This window comes from Hyperoodon ampullatus, assembly GCF_949752795.1.
Source record: "Hyperoodon ampullatus genome assembly, chromosome: 7".
In the NCBI taxonomy this organism is placed as follows: Eukaryota; Metazoa; Chordata; class Mammalia; order Artiodactyla; family Ziphiidae; genus Hyperoodon; species Hyperoodon ampullatus.
This window is the reverse complement of record NC_136920.1, coordinates 15,444,268-15,464,095: the sequence shown is the minus strand read 5'-3', so window position 1 is coordinate 15,464,095 and position 19,828 is coordinate 15,444,268. Positions and strand designations below refer to the sequence as shown.

At 42.2% G+C, this 19,828-nt stretch overlaps 1 protein-coding gene across 1 annotated transcript in view; it reads left to right on the top strand.

Moving 5' to 3' along the window:
• Positions 1-19,828, top strand: part of PTPRJ (protein tyrosine phosphatase receptor type J) — a gene marked incomplete at both ends in the record, with an annotated part of 172,380 nt that overhangs the window by 124,084 nt on the left and 28,468 nt on the right. The window contains 5 exons of the mRNA XM_079708004.1: positions 370-597; positions 3,598-3,864; positions 6,422-6,673; positions 16,480-16,737; positions 17,498-17,776. Coding sequence (XP_079564130.1) covers positions 370-597; positions 3,598-3,864; positions 6,422-6,673; positions 16,480-16,737; positions 17,498-17,776 — 1,284 coding nt within the window. The remainder of the gene's footprint in view (positions 1-369; positions 598-3,597; positions 3,865-6,421; positions 6,674-16,479; positions 16,738-17,497; positions 17,777-19,828) is intronic.

The following is a 19,828-nucleotide window of genomic DNA, read 5'->3' as shown; positions in this document are numbered from 1 at the left end:
CTCCGTGCTCTGTGGTGACATAGATGGGTGGGATGAGGGGGGGTGGGAGGGAGGTCCAAGAGGGAGGGGATACATGTATACATACAGCTGTTTCACTGTGTAGTACAGTAGAAACTAACACAACACTGTAAAACAACTATACCCCACTTAAAAAAAAGAAAAGGCAAAAAACCTCACCAAACCCCCAAATCAGGGCCCTTTCAGGAGCATGTGTATCTCTGGGGGAGGAAAGGAACAGGTATTTGTGGAGTCCCAGCTGTGGGTACTGTCTGATGGGTCGTCTTATGGTGGGGAGGGCACCAGCGCTGACAGAAGACAGGGATGCACTTCTGTCGCAGGTCATGTCTTTGCCTTTTGTGTTTGAAACAGATGCCAGCAACACAGACCGCTTTCTGCAGCCACCCAGGAGCCCCACTGCCCCTGGGTACAAATACGGACTCGAACCTGCAGCCCCGTCCTCTGACCCTTCTCTGCCCCAAGACACCACGGAAGTTCTGCTTTTTGGGTTAAAGTCTGACACACAGTACAAGGCCACTGTTTATCCTCGAGCAGCAAATGGTACCGAAGGACAGCCCCGCGCCACAGAGTTTAAAACAAGTATGCTGAATTTTGTAAAGTGGCTTCAGCCAGAGTTTTCTAGCACAAAGTTTGTCTTCTGTGATTCTGGTTCGGAGTTATCTCTTGCTTCATAAGTAGTTTTGTTGCAGGAGAGAGTTTTCTGGAAGAGGTTTTGGACAGAGCAGATCCAGTGAGTTGCTTCTTAACTCTGTGGCCAAGACCCTTCTTTCCTTGAGCTCATGACAATGTAGCTGCTCATTTCCTTGAACAGCTACCATGTGCAGATGCTAGGGGCTACCTCATTCTTTCTTTCATAGCTCTGCATTACTGGCCAACGAGACAAACTGGCATAATGTTTTTCTCTTGTAACTTGATATTCATTTTGTCCATATTGGTTAAGTATTTTCCCCTTGAGAGAAGAAAATGAGTTTCCTTTTTTGGCCTGAACTTGGAAGGCATACTGACCTTCCTCTGATACTTGCTGACATGCACATTGCTGCTTTCTACCTATAATTTGTCAGCACTCCCACTCTGTTAATTGAGCAGTTTTAGAGACTTTTTGGATTGGTGCTGATGAGGGGGTAAAGAATGGTTCCTACCCTCAGGGAATTGCAGTATAGATGGGGAATCAAGGCAAACATACGTGGGAAAGCACACGGTCAGGCTCTGTGGGTTCAGGAACAAATGCTGTAGCCTTGCAGCTGTTGGGGGCTTGCGTGCAGGGAACACAGACTGACTCGGGTTATCTTATCCAACAATATCTCTATTCTATATATGACAGTCTCTTTGCTGTACAGCAGAAACTAACACAACCATCATACTTGTAAGTCAAATATAGTCCAATAAAAATTAAAACAAATAAACAAACAAACCCCCAAAATATATCTGTTCTGAAAGGCTGTCACAGATCCATAGAATGGAGGGAGTAAGCATGGAGGCTGGAGGACCAAGGACAGAAAACAGTCTAGCATCCAGGAAACTCGGGAGGGCTGGTCCGTGCTGGAGCTGGTGACACTCCCTCAGGATTCTAGGGTGGAGAGGGTGTCATGTTGTTTTCTAGATGGCTGTGCTGGGGAAGGGAGCCACTGTCCCTCCAGCTTCCACATGGGTGACAGGCACTTCCTCCCTACAAGGGGGATTGGGATGCCTTTTGGAAGAGAGACTTGGATGCTGCATAGGCAACCCATGGTCACTGTGCACTATAGTTGCCTACTAAGTGCTGTGGACATGGGAAGGCTGGAGCCTGATTTTAATATTAAATCCCCAAGGAAGGCCTCTTCTACAGGGAGGATCTGAACTTTCTTTGAAGGGAGGATAGGATTTGGATAAATGGAGAGGAGGAGGAGGAGGATGTGTCCGTTGAGGAAACGTCATGAGTGAAAGTGCAGATGATGGACACTGAGGTATGAAAGTGGAGAGGCACTGGGACTAGGTAACATCTCAAGGACTCTGATGATTCTGGAGGGGTTGATTCATTTCCTAGAGGGATGGTATATGTATGTTTTGAGAGCTGCTCTCTCTTTTGGAGGGGCTGGGGGGATGTGCTATAGGACACCTGGGGACAATTTTTGGCTGGGGGAGGAGGGAGAGGGGGAAGGGACTCCTCCAGGGGTGTCATTGACAGCAGTGGGGCTGTCCTACCTACAAGATGCTTGTGCAGGGAGGTGAGTGGGGCTGGAATCTAGTCTCTGGGTCTTTCACCAAGCCACACACCCCGGGGCAGAGCCATCCAGAGGAGGGCCTTTTTTGCCTGATCCTGCTAAAAGTGGCCTGTGGATTAGTGTGGATCTGGGGTTCCCTGCTTTTTAAAGTGATTTGAGTGGAATTAAAGTAATAGTGATTGCATTTTTGGCTTTTGGTCACGTGGATATACACAAAGCCTGGTTTGTGTTGACTGTCCTAATGCTTGATAAATAATAATAATATTATATAATATATATTATTATAATAATTATAGCCTTAACCCTCTCTATGTTGTGTGTGTATGTATATGTGTGTGTATACTCATGTGTACACACACACACACACATACACACAGATACACATCTATGTATGGTACCAGGCATTTTTCAAGTGACTAATTAGGTGGGATGGAGTTAAGGACACCATCAGAGGATGTTGAGATGCCTGAGACTAGTCATGATAGGAAATCACCTCCAAGGCTGAAGAGTAAGGGGGAGGAGATGGTGTTTCTGGAGCCGAGCGAGGGCTGGGGCAGTGGAGGACACAGCTATGTCAGAACAGGTGACCCAGAGCAGGAGGCAGTGAGGAGAGACGCCAACTGCTTTCTCCTCCAGCCCCCCAGTAGCCTGCCCCTATCGCTCACTGGTGGAACCTGGTCCCAGGCCACCTGGCAGAGTCTCTACCCCCCACCTGTGCCCCAGTGATGCAAGGTACAGGGCTCAGCCTCCCCGGGGCACAGAGCAGGCAGGAGAAGGACAGAGGGTGGATTGGGAGAGTGGGGTGGGCAACTGATGAATAACTGGCACTCTTGTGTTATCTTTTCTTGGGTTAGGATTATTATCCTGACTTTATAGATGAGGAAACTGAGCTCAGTGATTTTCCTAAGATCCACCTGCCTGTTCAAGTAGAGCTGACCTTGGAATCCAGACCTGCCTCATGTGAAAGTCTGTGGTCTTTACTTGATCATGTAGAGTATAGTGTTCATTCTTGGATGGATGTATGCTTGAGACCTTTTGGGGTCACCCAGCACCTAGGGGGGCATGTGTAGAGTCCATGTTGTTGTTTGAGGTGTCTGTCGCATCTCTAAGAGTCAGCTTACAAGGAGAACGTAGAGTAACTATGCAGTTGCAATTGGCCAGGTTGTTTTCTTCACTGAAGATGCTGTTTGACTTTTGCTGGGACCGCCCTACACTCAGGTATGTTGTGGTAAATGGCGTAGAGTAGGAAGGAAGAATCGCTCAGAGCGTTTCTTAGATTACATGACGTTCCTTGATGACAGCCTCTCTCCCTCTCTCTGTCTCTTTCTGTCTGGCTTGGCCGTTCTGGTGGTTGTTAACTCCTCTTGTGTCTTTGCAGATTCCAGTCAAGTGTTTGACATCGAAGTTGTGAACATCAGTGCCACAGGCTTGACCCTGACCTGGAAAATCAATGAGAATGAGTCATCTTCTGTCTATACCTACCAGATACAAGTTGCTGGCGAGACAGATTCCTTCAATCTCACTGTCCGTGAGACTCATGCAGTCATCACCTCACTCAGCTCGAGCACGTTATACAACATCACAGTGTGGCCTTTCCTTGACAACACTTCTGAGGGCATACCGGGCTTTCTCCAAGTGTACACCCGTGAGTCCATTCATTGCTTTGCTAACCTTTCTTGCCTGCCTGCTATGCGCCAGGTGCAGATACAAGACAAATTCTGTTCCTGCCCTTGAGGAAAGCACAGCTCACCTTGTGGGTCCACAGGGACTCTTACCACCTTCAGGATGTGTGATCTTAGGACGGTGACCATTGATTGACCCTGCCCACACGTCCAGCATCGCGTGACGGGCTTTCCTTGCACGGTCTCATTTAATGTTCACAAATCTGTGACATGGCACTGGCCTCATTTTATGGATGAGGAAGCCAAGGCCGAGAGAGATGCTATGGACAGGTGTCAAACCTTGTGAGTGTCAGAGGTGGGGTCAGATAGCTGGGCTCTCTCAGCTCCAGCCTGTGCTGGTGACAGCCATTCTAGTGTGCAAGTGACAGGGAACAAGTTGATACACGGAGACAAAAAGAACCTGGTTATTCATGTCCCTTTGTCCTTTGGATGCTGACATTATGAGGAAATAGGACACAGCTATGTCTTGTCTTTTCTTTCTTCTGATCCAGCTGTCTCTTAAAGACAAGATGTTAGGCAGCAAATAAAAACCATTCTGTTCCAAGGACGGTCCAATAATTAAAACAATAATGGTGTGCCAGTAGAGTAGTAATGTAATAATATAGTAATATCGGTATTGCACTGTGCCAGGAGCTTTACATGTACTGTAGTGGTCTTCACGGTAGGTGTTAGGATCCCTGTCTTACAGATGAAAAGACTATAGCTCAGCACAGCTGAAGAGTTTGCCCAAGACCACAGAGCTGGTAAGCAGCAGGGCAGGGACTTGAACCCAAAGGTGCCTGGCTCTGGACCCAGGGCTCATCCCACCAGAATACTTTATTCGAGTGTCTGTTGCTTTCCAAGAAGCACACCTTAGGCATTCTTACAAACGTCTTCTGACTGGATCTTTGGAGTAAATAAAATCTGCTTTCTTTTCTTCACCTTTTACTTTTTTTTTTTTTTACTGTTTAATAGGATCAGGTTTCCTGTGAGTAACAAATTTCCCAAGTATCCAAGACAGGAGTTTATTTCTCTCTCATTATAAAAGAAGCCCAATGCTAGGCAGGATGGGATGGTTAGCTACCGCTCAGTTGCAAGAAACAGAAACCATGAGCTATTTTAAGCTGAAGAGGATCTTATCTTGGGAACTGAGGGTTTATAGAATCATTGGAAGTGCTGGTGTGTTAGTTTGCTAGGACTGCCATAACAAGTACGACAGATTGGGAGGCTTAAACAATAGAAATCAACTCTCTCCCAGTTCTGGAGGCAAGAAGTCTGAGATCAGGTGATTCAGGCTTGGTTTCTTCTGAGATCTCCCTTCCTGGCTTTGTAATGGCCGGCTTCTCCCTGTGTCTTCACGTGATTTTGATCTGTGCATGTCTGTGTCCTAATCTCCTCTTTTTTAAAAAAAAATTTTATTGAAGTATAGTTGATTTACAATGTTGTGTTTAATTTCTGCTGTACAGCAAAGTGCTTTAGTTATACATAAATATATTCTTTTTCATATTCTTTTCCATTATGGTTTATCACAGGATATTGAATATAGTTCCCTCTAATCTAATAAGGATACTAGTCATAATGGATTGGATTAGGCCCACCTTAATGGCCTCATTTTACCTTAATCACCTCTTTAAAAATCCTACCTCCAAATATAGTCAGATTCTGAGGACTTCAACATATGAATTTTGAGGGGACACAACTCAACTCATAACATATGGGGTGCAGCTCTAGGCTGGGACCCAGAAATGACTCCCAGCCTAAGGGTGCAGAACTCCCCATCCAGGGAGTCCCCAACTGTGTCACTGTCAGCAGCCCTGGCTGTAGTTTTTGGCTCCAGGAATGTACTGAGCTGCCGTCCCGGCATCAGGAAGCTGCAGCCACTGCCACATTGTTGGTTCTATAGCCAGGCAGCCTGAGCTCCAGGCATCACACCCACATTCCAGTTACAAGAAGGAGGAAGGATAAAAGGTAATGCTCCATCCTTTAAGGACGCTTCTTAGGAGCCATATGGTGCTTATACTCACATCCCATTGGCCAGAACTTAGCCTAGTAGCAAGGGGGGCTGGGAAATGTAGTTTTTCTTTCCAATAGCCACGTACACTGCTAAGAATCTGGGAGTGTATGATTAAGGAAAATGGAGGGGGGAATGGATTTTGGGGGTCAACAGCAGCCTCTGCTGCACTTCCTTAAACAGAGACTCAGGAAGGCTAAGTAACGTATACAACATAGGCAGCCAGCAGTGGCCAAGGTCCTCCAGTGCCTGAGCCCTTGACCCACGAGAATTTATGCCTCTTCTCATTTCCTTTGAATGACTTTGTACAACTTAAACACCAGTTTCTGCACTCCTGTGGCCAAGTGTTCTCTTGTTGGTTAGAAACATGAGTTTCTGAGGGGCTTGTGTTGTAGGTGATAATACAAAAAAGAGAGGTTGGGTGTCCCAAGTGTACGTTTAATCTCATTGTAAATATTTTGTGAGGTTCAGTCACCCTTGTCTACTGGAGAAATAGATTCTTAATCTAGTCATTTACTTTCTACCCACAGCCCCCAGTCCAGTTTCTGACTTTCGAGTGACAAGTGTCAGCACAAGGGAAATTGGCTTAGCATGGAACAGCAATGACTCTAATTTCTTTGAGATAAATATCACACGGGATGAAGTTAGAGAATGTCAAACAACCACCGAACAAAGTATTGTCATTGGTGACTTATGCCCTGGAACCAAGTATCGTTTTGACATATTTCCACAAGGACCAAATGGGACTAAAGGGGATTCCCAAACAGTTTACAGTACAACTGGTAAGCAAATAGGTTGTATTTTCTGAGAAACAGTCATGTTTCTTAACGGAAATCAGTATAATTTATAAATGTCAAATTTTCCAAATATTGCTTTTCTTTTAATTAAGAAAAACTTTTAAACAAATTTATAATGACAGCAATGCATATGCATTATATAAAATACAGACAAGCAAAAAGAAAAATCACATGTAAACCAACAACCAGAGATAATAACTAATAGCTTTTGATGCGTGATGTTTTAGAATTTTAAGGTATAGAAAGGTGTGTATGTGTGTGTGTATATATATTTTAACAAATATTAAAATCCTGTACATGTGTTATCTGCTTTTTTCATTTCAAGTTTATTGTGACTATTCTTCCCTATTAGCATAAATATTTCTGCAGGATAATTTTTTTTCTTTATTAAACATCTTTATTGGAGTATAATTGCTTTACAATGGTGTGTTAATTCTGCTTTATGACAAAGTGAATCAGTTATATATATACATATGTCCCCATATCTCTTCCCTCTTGCGTCTCCCTCCCTCCCATCCTCCCTATCCCACCCCTGTAGGTGGTCACAAAGCACCGAGCTGATCTCCCTGTGCTATGCGGCTGATTCCCACTAGCTATCTATTTTACATTTGGTAGTGTATATATGTCCATGCCACTCTCTCACTTTGTCCCAGGTTACCCTTCCCCCTCCCCGTATCCTCAAGTCCATTCTCTACTAGGTCTGTGTCTTTGTTCCCATCTTGCCCCTAGGTTCTTCATGACCATTTTTTTTTTCTTAGATTCCATATATCTGTGTTAGCATATGGTATTTGTTTTTCTCTTTCTGACTTACTTCACTCTGTATGACAGACTCTAGGTCCATCCACCTCATTACAAATAGCTCAATTTTGTTTCCTTTTATGGCTGAGTAATATTCCATTGTATATATGTGCCATATCTTCTTTATCCATTCATCTGTTCATGGGCACTTAGTTGCTTCCATGTCCTGGCTATTGTACATAGAGCTGCAATGAATATTTTGGTACTGACTCATTTTGAATTATGGTTTTCTCAGAGTACATGCCCAGTAGTGGGATTGCTGGGTCGTATGGTAGTTCCATTTTTAGTTTTTAAAGGAACCTCCATACTGTTCTCCATAATGGCTGTATGAATTTACATTCCCAGCAACAGTGCAAGAGGGTTCCCTTTTCTCCACACCCTCTCCAGCAATTATTGTCTGTAGATTTTTTTGATGATGGCCATTCTGACCAGTGTGAGGTGATATCTCATTGTAGTTTTGATTTGCATTTCTATAATGATTAATGATGTTGAGCATTCTTTCATGTGTTTGTTGGCAATCTGTATATCTTCTTTGGAGAAATGTCTATTTAGGTCTTCTGCCCATTTTTGGATTGGGTTGTTTGTTTTTTTGATACTGAGCTGCATGAGCTGCTTGTAGCTTTTGGAGATTAATCCTTTATCAGTTGCTTCATTTGCAAATATTTTCTTGCATTCTGAGGGTTGTCTTCTTGCCTTGTTTATGGTTTCCTTTGCTGTGCAAAAGCTTTTAAGTTTCATTAGGTCCCATTTATTTATTTTTGTTTTTATTTCCATTTCTCTAAGAGGTGGGTCAAAAAGGATCTTGCTGTGATTTATGTCATAGAGTGTTCTACCTATGTTTTCCTCTAAGAGTTTGATAGTTTCTGGCCTTATATTTAGGTCTTTAATCCATTTTGAGTTTATTTTTGTGTATGGTGTTAGGGAGTGTTCTAATTTCATTCTTTTACATGTAGCTGTCCAGTTTTCCCAGCACCACTTATTGAAGAGGCTGTCTTTTCTCCACTGTATATTCTTGCCTCCTTTATCAAAGATAAGGCGACCATATATGCGTGGGTTTATCTCTGGGTTCTATCCTGTTCCATTGCTCTATATTTCTGTTTTTGTGCCAGTACCATACTGTCTTGATTACTGTTGCTTTGTCTGAGGTCAGGGAGCCTGATTCCTCCAGCTCCGTTTTTCTTTCTCAAGAGTGCTTTGGCTATTCGGGGTCTTTTGTGTTTCCATACAAATTGTGAAATTTTTTGTTCTAGCTCTGTGAAAAATGCCATTGGTAGTTTGATAGGGATTGCATTGAATCTGTAGATTGCTTTGGGTAGTAGAGTCATTTTCACAATGTTGATTCTTCCAATCCAAGAACATGGTATATCTCTCCATCTATTTGTATCATCTTTTATTTCCTTCATCAGTGTCTTATAATTTTCTACATACAGGTCTTTTGTCTCCTTAGGTAGGTTTATTCCTAGTTATTTTATTCTTTTTTTTAAATTTTTTTTATTTTTTATTATTATTATTTTTTATTTTTTATTAGTTTCTGCTTTATAACAAAGTGAATCAGTCATACATATACATCTGTTCCCACATCCCTTCCCTCATGCATCTCCCTCCCTCCCACCCTCCCCACCCCACCCCTCCAGGAGGTCACAAAGCACCGAGCTGATCTCCCTGTGCTCTGCGGCTGCTTCCCACTATCTATCTACCTTACGTTTGGTAGTGTATATATGTCCATGCCTCTCTTTCGTTTTGTCACAGCTTACCCTTCCCCCTCCCCATATCCTCAAGTCCATTCTCAAGTAGGTCTGTGTCTTTATTCCCGTTTTACCCCTAGGTTCTTCATGACATTTTTTTTTAATTCCATATATATGTGTTAGCATACGGTATTTGTCTTTCTCTTTCTGACTTACTTCACTCTGTATGACAGACTCTAGGTCTATCCACCTCATTACAAATAGCTCAGTTTCGTTTCTTTTTATGGCTGAGTAATATTCCATTGTATATATGTGCCACATCTTCTTTATCCATTCATCCGATGATGGACACTTAGGTTGTTTCCAGCTCTGGGCTATTGTGAATAGAGCTGCAATGAACATTTTGGTACATGTCTCTTTTTGAATTATGGTTTTCTCAGGGTATATGCCTAGTAGTGGGATTGCTGGATCATATGGTAGTTCTATTTTTAGTTTTTTAAGGAACCTCCATACTGTTCTCCATAGTGGCTGTACCAATTCACATTCCCACCAGCAGTGCAAGAGAGTTCCCTTTTCTCCACACCCTCTCCAGCATTGATTGTTTCTAGATTTCTTGATGATGGCCATTCTGACTGGTGTGAGATGATATCTCATTGTAGTTTTGATTTGCATTTCTCTAATGATTAATGATGTTGAGCATTCTTTCATGTGTTTGTTGGCAGTCTGTATATCTTCTTTGGAGAAATGCCTATTTAAGTCTTCTGCCCATTTTTGGATTGGGTTGTTTGTTTTTTTGCTATTGAGCTGCATGAGCTGTTTATAAATTTTGGAGATTAATCCTTTGTCAGTTGCTTCATTTGCAAATATTTTCTCCCATTCTGAGGGTTGTCTTTTGGTCTTGTTTATGGTTTCCTTTGCTGTGCAAAAGCTTTGAAGTTTCATTAGGTCCCATTTGTTTATCTTTGTTTTTATTTCCATTTCTCTAGGAGGTGGGTCCAAAAGGATCTTGCTGTGATTTATGTCATAGAGTGTTCTGCCTATGTTTTCCTCTAAGAGTTTGATAGTTTCTGGCCTTACATTTAGGTCCTTAATCCATTTTGAGCTTATTTTTGTGTATGGTGTTAGGGAATGATCTAATCTCATACTTTTACATGTCCCTGTCCAGTTTTCCCAGCACCACTTATTGAAGAGGCTGTCCTTTCTCCACTGTACATTCCTGCCTCCTTTATCAAAGATAAGTTGACCATATGTGCGTGGGTTTATCTCTGGGCTTTCTATCCTGTTCCAGTGATCTATCTTTCTGTTTTTATGCCAGTACCACACTGTCTTGATTACTGTAGCTTTGTAGTATAGTCTGAAGTCAGGGAGCCTGATTCCTCCAGCTCCGTTTTTCGTCCTCAAGATTGCTTTGGCTATTCGGGGTCTTTTGTTTTTCCAAACAAATTTTGAAATTTTTTGTTCTAGTTCTGTGAAAAATGCCATTGGTAGTTTGATAGGGATTGCATTGAATCTGTAGATTGCTTTGGGTAGTAGAGTCATTTTCACAATATTGATTCTTCCAATCCAGGAGCATGGTATATCTCTCCATCTATTTGTATCATGTTTAATTTCTTTCATCAGTGTCTTATAATTTTCTGCATACAGGTCTTTTGTCTCCTTAGGTAGGTTTATTCCTAGATATTTTATTCTTTTTGTTGCAATGGTAAATGGGAGTGTTTTCTTGATTTCAGTTTCAGATTTTTCATCATTAGTGTATAGGAATGCCAGAGATTTCTGTGCATTAATTTTGTATCCTGCTACTTTACCAAATTCATTGATTAGCTCTAGTAGTTTTCTGGTGGCATCTTTAGGATTCTCTATGTATAGTATCATGTCATCTGCAGACAGTGACAGCTTTACTTCTTCTTTTCCGATTTCGATTCCTTTTATTTCTTTTTCTTCTCTGACTGCTGTGGCTAAAACTTCCAAAACTATGTTGAATAATAGTGGTGAGAGTGGGCAACCTTGTCTTGTTCCTGATCTTAGTGGAAATGGTTTCAGTTTTTCACCATTGAGGATGATGTTGGCTGTGGGTTTGTCATATATGGCCTTTATTATGTTGAGGAAAGTTCCCTCTATGCCTCCTTTCTGGAGGTTTTTTTTTTTTATCATAAATGGGTATTGAATTTTGTCAAAAGCGTTCTCTACATCTATTGAGATTATCATATGGTTTTTCTCTTTCTATTTGTTAATATGGTTTATCACACTGATTGATTTGCGTATATTGAAGAATTCTTGCATCCCTGGGATAAACCCCACTAGAGCATGGTGTATGATCCTTTTTATGTGCTGTTAGGTTCTGTTCACTAATATTTTGTTGAGGATTTTTGCATCTATGTTCATCAGTGATATTGGCCTGGAGTTTTCTTTCTTTGTGACATCTTTGTCTGGTTTTGGTGTCAGGGTGATGGTGGCCTTGTAGAATGAGTTTGGGAGTGTTCCTCCCTCTGCTGTATTTTGGAAGAGTTTGAGAAGGATAGGTGTTAGCTCTTCTCTAAATGTTTTATAGCATTCGCCTTTGAAGCCATCTGGTCCTGGGCTTTTGTTTGTTGGAAGATTTTTAATCAGTTTGAATTTCAGTGCTTGTGATTGGTCTGTTCATATTTTCTATTTCTTCCTGGTTCAGTCTCAGAAGGTTGTGCATTTCTAAGAATTTGTCCATTTCTTCCAGGTTGTCCATTTTATTGGCATAGAGTTGCTTGTAGTAATCTCTCATGATCCTTTGTATTTCTGCAGTGTCCGTTGTTACTTCTCCTTTTTCATTTCTAATTCTATTGATTTGTGTCTTCTCCCTTTTTTTCTTGATGAGTCTGGCTAATGGTTTATCAATTTTGTTTATCTTCTCAAAGAACCAGCTTTTAGTCTTATTGATCTTTGCCATCGTTTCCTTCATTTCTTCTTTTGTTGTTTGTTTGTTTGTTTTTTGCGGTACGCGGGCCTCTCACTGTTATGCCCTCTCCTGTTGCGGAGCACAGGCTCTGGACGTGCAGGCTTGGCGGCCACGGCTCACGGGCTCAGCCACTCCGCGGCATGTGGGATCTTCCCGGACTGGGGCACGAACACGTGTCCCCTGCATCGGCAGGCGGACTCTCTACCACTGCGCCACCAGGGAAGCCCCGTTTCCTTAATTTCTTTTTCATTTATTTCTGATCTGATCTTTATGATTTCTTTCCTTCTCTGCAGGATAATTTTAATACCTGCCTGGCATTCCATTGTCTAAATCAGGAGTCAGCAGGTAAAAATGGCCCATGGGCCAAATCTGGCCCACTGCCTGTTTTTTTATAGAGTGTAAGTTTTATTGGAACACAACCATGCTCATTTCTTTATATAAAGTCTATGGCTTCTTTTGTGCTAGAAGTGAATAGTTGCCACAGAGAATAAATGGCCTGCAAAACCTAAAATATTCATTCTGTGGTCCATATAGAAAAAGTTCGCTGACCCCTTGGTTAGATCATTGGTTCTCAAAGTGTGGTCCAGGGATCTCTGGGAGTCCCCTAGATTCTTTCAAGGGGGGTCTGTAAGGTATTATTATTATTTTTAAAAATTTATTTATTTTATTTATTTATTTTTGGCTGAGTGGGGTTTCTGTTGCTGCTTGCGGGCTTTCTCTAGTTGTGGTGAGCAGGGGCTACTCTTTGTTGCGGTGTGAGGGCTTCTCATTGCAGTGGCTTCTCTTGTTGTGGAGCACGGACTCTAGGCACATGGGCTTCAGTAGTGTGGCTCTCGGGCTCTAGAGCGCAGGCTCAGTAGTTGTGGCACACGGGCTTAGTTGCTCTGTGGCATGTGGGATCTTCCCCGGACCAGGGCTTGAACCTGTGTCACCTGCACTGGGAGGCAGATTCTTAACCACTGAACCACCAGGGAAGCCCTGTGAGGTATTATTATCATAATAATATTGGAATGCTATTTGGCTTCTTCACTCTCATTCTCTCATGATGAGTGTACAGTGGAGTTTTCTAGATGCTCTGTGACATGGGATGAAATCATTTTTTCTGTTGGCTAATGGAATGCATGCTCGTGTATTCTTATGTTTTATATATTTTCCTCATTAAAAATTTTCTATTACAGCATACATAAATATAACCTAAATAAATAAAAATTCTCTGAGAGCCTTAATAAGTTTTAAGAAGATAAAGGGGTCCTGAAACCCTAAAGTTTATAAATATTTAACTACTCCCCTATTGTTGGACAGGTAGATTATTTATAGTCTTTCATAAACAACATTGTGATACAGTAGTTCTGTTAGTTCTATGAGGCGTACTGATATTGATAAAAATATTTCATGAAAACTATTGCTCATTATTGTTTTTAAATTTTGAAATGAAATTTTTGGGAAAGCTTAGAAAACATACAGTATTCCTTGATCTTTGATTGCAAGAGAATTGAAATCTTTTCCACAGAAGGCAGGAATAAAGAAATGAGACTGATTCCTTGAGCCACGTGTGAAGTCATTTGAACTCTTGAGATTCTTCTTGTGTAGGTTTCTTCAACTCTGTTGGTTGGGTTAAGCACTGATAGCTACTAGGAAGATCTGCTTCCAAAATATGGGAACTGCTAAAATGCATCCCTCAGATGAAGTGCAGTAATTCCTTTTCAAGTCTGAATTTCAGATTAGACTTTTGAGGTAGGGTCGTAGTATCAACATATATTTTTTTCTTTCTTTTTGAGAATGTTGCTAATGGTAAAGGCATCACCATTGTGGGGTCCCTTTGATATTGTATGACTTGCCTGCCAACGACCAGAATTTAATGTAATAATAACATAATGTACTAGGGGTCTACAAATGGCTGGGCTGTCATCCTGTATTTAAACATTTTGAACACAACTCCATGAGGTAGGGACTATTATCATCTCTATTTTATAGAGTAGGAAATGGGGACTCTGTGAACTTAAGTAACTGGCCCAGGGTGACAAGGTAGTGAACTGGCCTCTGTCTGACTTTGAAGACTGAGGTCTTAACCAGAGTGTGGACTGTACTTTGATATGGTGCAGCTGCAAAAGTAATTTAAGCCTATTCATAAGGAGAAGGCATCTCTTGTACTATTGCCTATAATTGTCCGGTTGAATGGAAATCAAGAAGAGTTGTGATAAGGCACTAGACTCTTAGGGTATTACCATTCTATTATTGACCAATGTTCATTATTATTGGGGAGAATAAATGTAACAGCATTAAAGGCAATTTTGAAAAAGGGAAACAAATACCGTATGACCCAGCAATTCCACTCCTACATGTATATATATTTCCAAAAGAATTGAAAGCAGGGCCCTGAACAGTTATCTCTACACCAGTGTTCATAGGAGCATGATTCACAATAGCTAAAAGGTGGAGGCAACCAAGTGTCCATCAACAGAGGAATGGATAGACAAAATGTGGTATATTCGTACGATAGAATATTATTTAGCCATAAAAAGGAACAAAGTACTGAGACATGCTATAGTGTGGATAAATCTTGAAAACATTATGCTAAGTGCAAAAAGCTGGACACAGAAGGACAACTACTGTATGAATCCACTTATATGAGATGCCTAGAATAGGCATGTTCACAGAGACAGACGGTAGAAGAGAGGGGCTGGGAAGAGGGAGGAATGAGGGTTGTCGTTTCATGGGAGCAGAGTTCGTGTTGGGGATGATGAAATGTTTTGGGTACAGATGATGGTGATGGTGACACAACATTGTGAATGTATTTAATGCTACTGAGTTGTACACTTACAAATGGTTAAAATGATAAATATTATGTTGTGTGTATTTTACTACCACAAAAAGGCAGGGAAACAAAAATAACTCCACTTTTCTAACCCAACTGAATTCCTTTTCTATCTGTGTCCATGGTCATATGTTTAGTTTATATCACTGTAATTATTATATGAATTATTTTATTTTGTATTTGAACTTTTTCTTTTAACTCCATATATATCATAACTTCCCTCCTGTAGTTGTTATGGTTTTCATGTTTGTTTGTTTGTTTGTTTGTTTGTTTTTTTGCGGTACGCGGGCCTCTCACTGTTGTGGCCTCTCCCGTTGCGGAGCACAGGCTCCGGATGCGCAGGCTCAGCGGCCATGGCTCACGGGCCCAGCCGCTCCACGGCATGCGGGATCCTCCCAGACCGGGACACAAACCCGTGTCCCCTGCATCGGCAGGTGGACTCTCAACCACTGCGCCACCAGGGAAGCCCGGTTTTCATGTTTTTAGTGGCTGCAGACTATTTCATCTTGTAGCCAGATCACAATGTATGTATAGCCCTTCCCTTTTTATGGAATATTTAGGTTGTTTCTACTATTTTTATGTTTATAGAAAACTGCTGGCTTTCATGGTCTTCTCTCTGTGGAATCCCTTTAACATCAGGAATCCGGTGGTAGGGAAAGAAGATTCTCAGTTACCTTCCTTTAAGGAGAACCTACTTAAAAATTAATTTTTGAGCAGATAGTACATGCATGTGGTACAAAATTTTAAAAACTACAAAGGGTTTTACAGTGAAAATGTTCCCCTCTTTTGTCCCCTATCTACTCAACTTGCCTCTTTAGAGGTGACCTTGGTTACTGGGTAAAGAGAGGAAAGTTTTGTAAGCAAGGGCAGGAAAGAGGTCCTGTTATCTAGTTGTTTCCAGGATCTGTGCATTCATATTGCAGCTGGTTCAGTGTGTAGAGGTGAGATGATCTGAATACAGAACCCAGAGGACTCACTGGGTGATATCAGTTCTGACTCCCAGCTCTGAGCATGGAGGGCATGTGCGCTTTTTCCCTTCGTCACTCCAGCCTCAAATACTCCCACTCAGTGTCAACTCTATTTCAGTTTTTCTCTTCAGTATGTCTGTCTATGTTATAGAAAGATGTTTTCTTTTGAGGGAACAAATAAAAAAAACTACTTATTGAGATATAGTACACATACTGAAAAGCACACACATCCTGAGTGCATAGTTTGATGAATCTTCACAAACAGCACCCATCTGGTCCCTAGCACTCAGATCAAGAAACTGACCATGATTTCCACTCCAGAAGACCCCCGAAGGGGGCATCTCTATGCCAAAAGCAAAAGACCAGAAAACTGATAGGATAAGCTGGTAAGTTCATCTGTGTTACAGAAGAGCCAAAATTCTTGAAAGAACTGAGTGTGTGTGTTTCTCCCCTAAGTTTTAGAGTTTGCCCTACGTGAACTCATTTCAGGGTTTGATGGCCAAAGAGCAAGTTCTCTTGTCAGACTCTTTGGAATAAAGCTGGACGTTATGGTGGTCATTAATAGACTTCCTTTTTTCTTCCTTTCCTCTGACCAGACCTCAGTGCAGTGTTTGATATCCGTGTGGTCAATGTCACCACAACCGACATGCAGTTGGCGTGGCGGAATACAGACAATGTTACTGGGTACATCTACTGTGTAGTGATACAGTCTGAGCACAGCTCTAACCAGACAAATAGTTCTCATGAAGCCATCACTCTCGGGGGCCTGATCCCGGGCACCTTATATAACATCACAATCACCCCAGAAGTGAACGATTGCCCAGGGAAATCCAACTCCACCGCACAGTACACACGTAAGTGTCTTAGAACACCCTCCTAAGGGAGTATTCTCCCTTTCACTTGGAGGATGGGAAGTAAGCATTGGTTAAATGATGGAATAAGAGGCTCTTGTGTTTCTGGGCTCCAGGTAGAATGTGAAACTGTGTAAGCTGGAAACATCGGCCTCAGCAAATGTTCTTCTGTGCTCTTAGGGCACTTGGTGCTGAGCCATATGAACTTTGAATTGTCTTCTGAAGCAGAAAGGGATCCCATAAGCATGGAAAACATGACTATTCATTCTCTAGTCTGGAATACAGACTAGAGGAGGGTCACCCCGTCATGTTGGCATTGGAAGCTGCAGCCCAAATGAGGCGCTTTGCATGCAAAAGTGAGGGAACTACTTTGGTAATATTTGACCTAAGTATATGGTAGAAATGGTGGTTTATAATGTCTTTTTCATATGTTTTTCTCTTTCGTTAATCATATTTCAAAAACAGATAGAAATTACATCTTGAAAATATATTTCAGTTAAAGTATTAAGAGAATCCTGAAAAACTTTCATTCTTTTGAGATTTAATCTGTATAATTATTTTCTGAATGTCATTTTTGGGAAGCGTTCCATCTTTCGAGTCCAGCAAATATTAGCTTTATTTATTCTTTCCCAAAAGGAGCCAGACTATTTTTATTTTTTATTAAATTAAATTTAATGAATTTTCTGGCTAATTTTACATGCAAATAATAAAATGGTTCATGCTAATCCATGCTTTTTTTTTTTTTTTTTTTTTTAAAACTAAGGGCCCAGCAATGTGTCCAACATTGAAGTAAGGACCAACACCACAGCAGCAACCTTAAACTGGCAGAACTTTGATGAAGCCTCTTTGAGGTACACCTACCGCCTTCTAATTGAGCAGGATGGAAATTCCAGCAAGGCCACACAAATAGTCACAGACATCGGCATCACCTATGCTACAGTCACCGAGTTAACACCTGGCTCCTCATACACCGTAGAGATCTTCACACAGGTGGGGAATGTCACCGAGTCACTGGTACCTGGCTGGCAGTCATTCTGTACAGGTGAGTAGTCCCCCGTGCCTCTTGGACTCCTTCTTGTGTGATGCTGGCCTTGCACATAGGTTCTTGAAATAAACTCTAGTTGATTAGCTTTTGTGTGGTGTGTGATAATAGACCCTAAGCTCTCTGAGCGTCCTATTAGCTTATTAGTGCTATCTTGCTACCCGCATCATTTATTCATTCAACAGATATGTATTGAGCATTTACTATATGCCAGGCACTGTTAAAGGACACAGACAAGTCCCTGCCTTTCTGGAACTTTTATTCTGGTAGGGAAGACATAATAAACAAGATAAATAGGTTATTAGCTGATGATTACTAAGGAGGGGGGAATAAACAAGGATGGGGGAAATGAGATGTTTATCTTGGGAAGGCTTCGTTGAAAAGGTGACTTTTGAGCAAAGACTTGAAGGGTGTAAAGCAGGCCATGTGAATGTTGGGGCGTAGAGCATTACAGGCAGAGGGGCAGCCAGTGCTGGGGTGCCGAGCCTGGAGCGTGCCTGCTGTATTGAAGAAAGAGCAGGTCAGGGTGGCAGAGGTGGATCCATGGGAGCAAGAGGGGGAGGGGTAGGAGGTGAGGCCCAAGATGCAAGAGGTGATGGGCCAGGGCATGGATGATGTCCGGGCTTGTAGTTCATTGTTTGGCTTTTACGCTGAAGAAGACGGAAAGGATATTGTTCAAATGGATGCTCAAGCTTTTTTGCCTTTCTTGATCCTGACTGTCTCGATGCAAAAGGTGTGATCTTTTAAAGGGAAGACGAGCCCTGTGTTTAACTGAGGGAACTTTCAGAGAGTAATCCGGGGAATGTTTTGTGGACGGCTGTGAGTACTTCTGCTGACAGTTTTGATCATGGGGCCTTTATCACCTCTGTATCTGTGTAACACCCTACTCCCTACCCTCTTTGCACATGCTTCCTCTCTTCCTTAGACCAAACCGTTCAAATGTGTTTAGGCTGATTTGGAAGGGGAACAGGGGTCTCATCGGATCAGCCTCCCTGGTAGTGTAGGAGCTGGAACCCTGATGACCTCTGAGTTTTCACATGGAGTGGCTAAAGGGATCCCTGCAGCTTTGAGTCCCTTCTGCTAACTCAGGCTCCATTCACAGGGTCTAGACTCTGATCTTTGGTATTGGGGTAGCTTCCATGGCTAATGTTTGTCTTAGCTACAATTATTGTAGCCTATAGCAAAAGAAAGATATCTGTGAGCATTTATGAGTGGGGGTGGATGGAACAGGAGCAGTGGGAGTAGGTATGCATTGGGCAGGTTACCTTTCCAGGCCTCAGGTGGAGAATGTGGGCGTTGCACTAGGTGACTCTTTAGAACTTCTCCTGCTTTAAAACACTGCAACATTAAAGTAATGATAATATTCCTCCCCACCCCCGGTACATTAATACAGAGTTTCCCTTTTACATCAGTTTTTTGTTGGCCCTCAATAAAACACTATTGGCCCTCAGATAGGTAGAGACAAATAACACCACATTTTAGAGATGAAGAAACCGATACCGTTTACCATTGATTATTTAGCCTGTTGTATGTGTAGAAAACACGCTGGACTTGGATTTAGAAAACCTGAGATCCAGTTTTGGCTTCGCCACTGACCAGCCATGTCATCTTTAGCAAATTGCTTAATCTCTCTAAGCCTCAGTTGATTCATCTGCAAAATAGGACAATATTAACCCTGCCTGTTCCAGAAAGATTGTCAAGTGGGCCCCAAAATGAGGTGACGCAGGCGAAGAAGTTGCTACCGCCTCCACTGTATTGTCGCTACCTCTCATGGAGCCCTGTGCTCTTCCAGCCTGGACCCTGACAGCCACTGTTTCATTTAATCCTCAGACAGTCCTGCAGTTGAGGCTCAGAACAGTTGGGGGACTGACCCAAGGTCACACAGTCCACTAAGGCCCTGTTTAAGGTCAGCCTCTGCCTCTTCTGTCATGCCCCATGGCTGTCTCCTCATCACCAACGGGCCAGGAACCTCCTGCTCCCCAAGTTTCAGTGTTTGCAAAGGCAAAGGTCCAAGAATCGGGCTTCCCTGGTGGCGCAGTGGTTGAGAGTCCG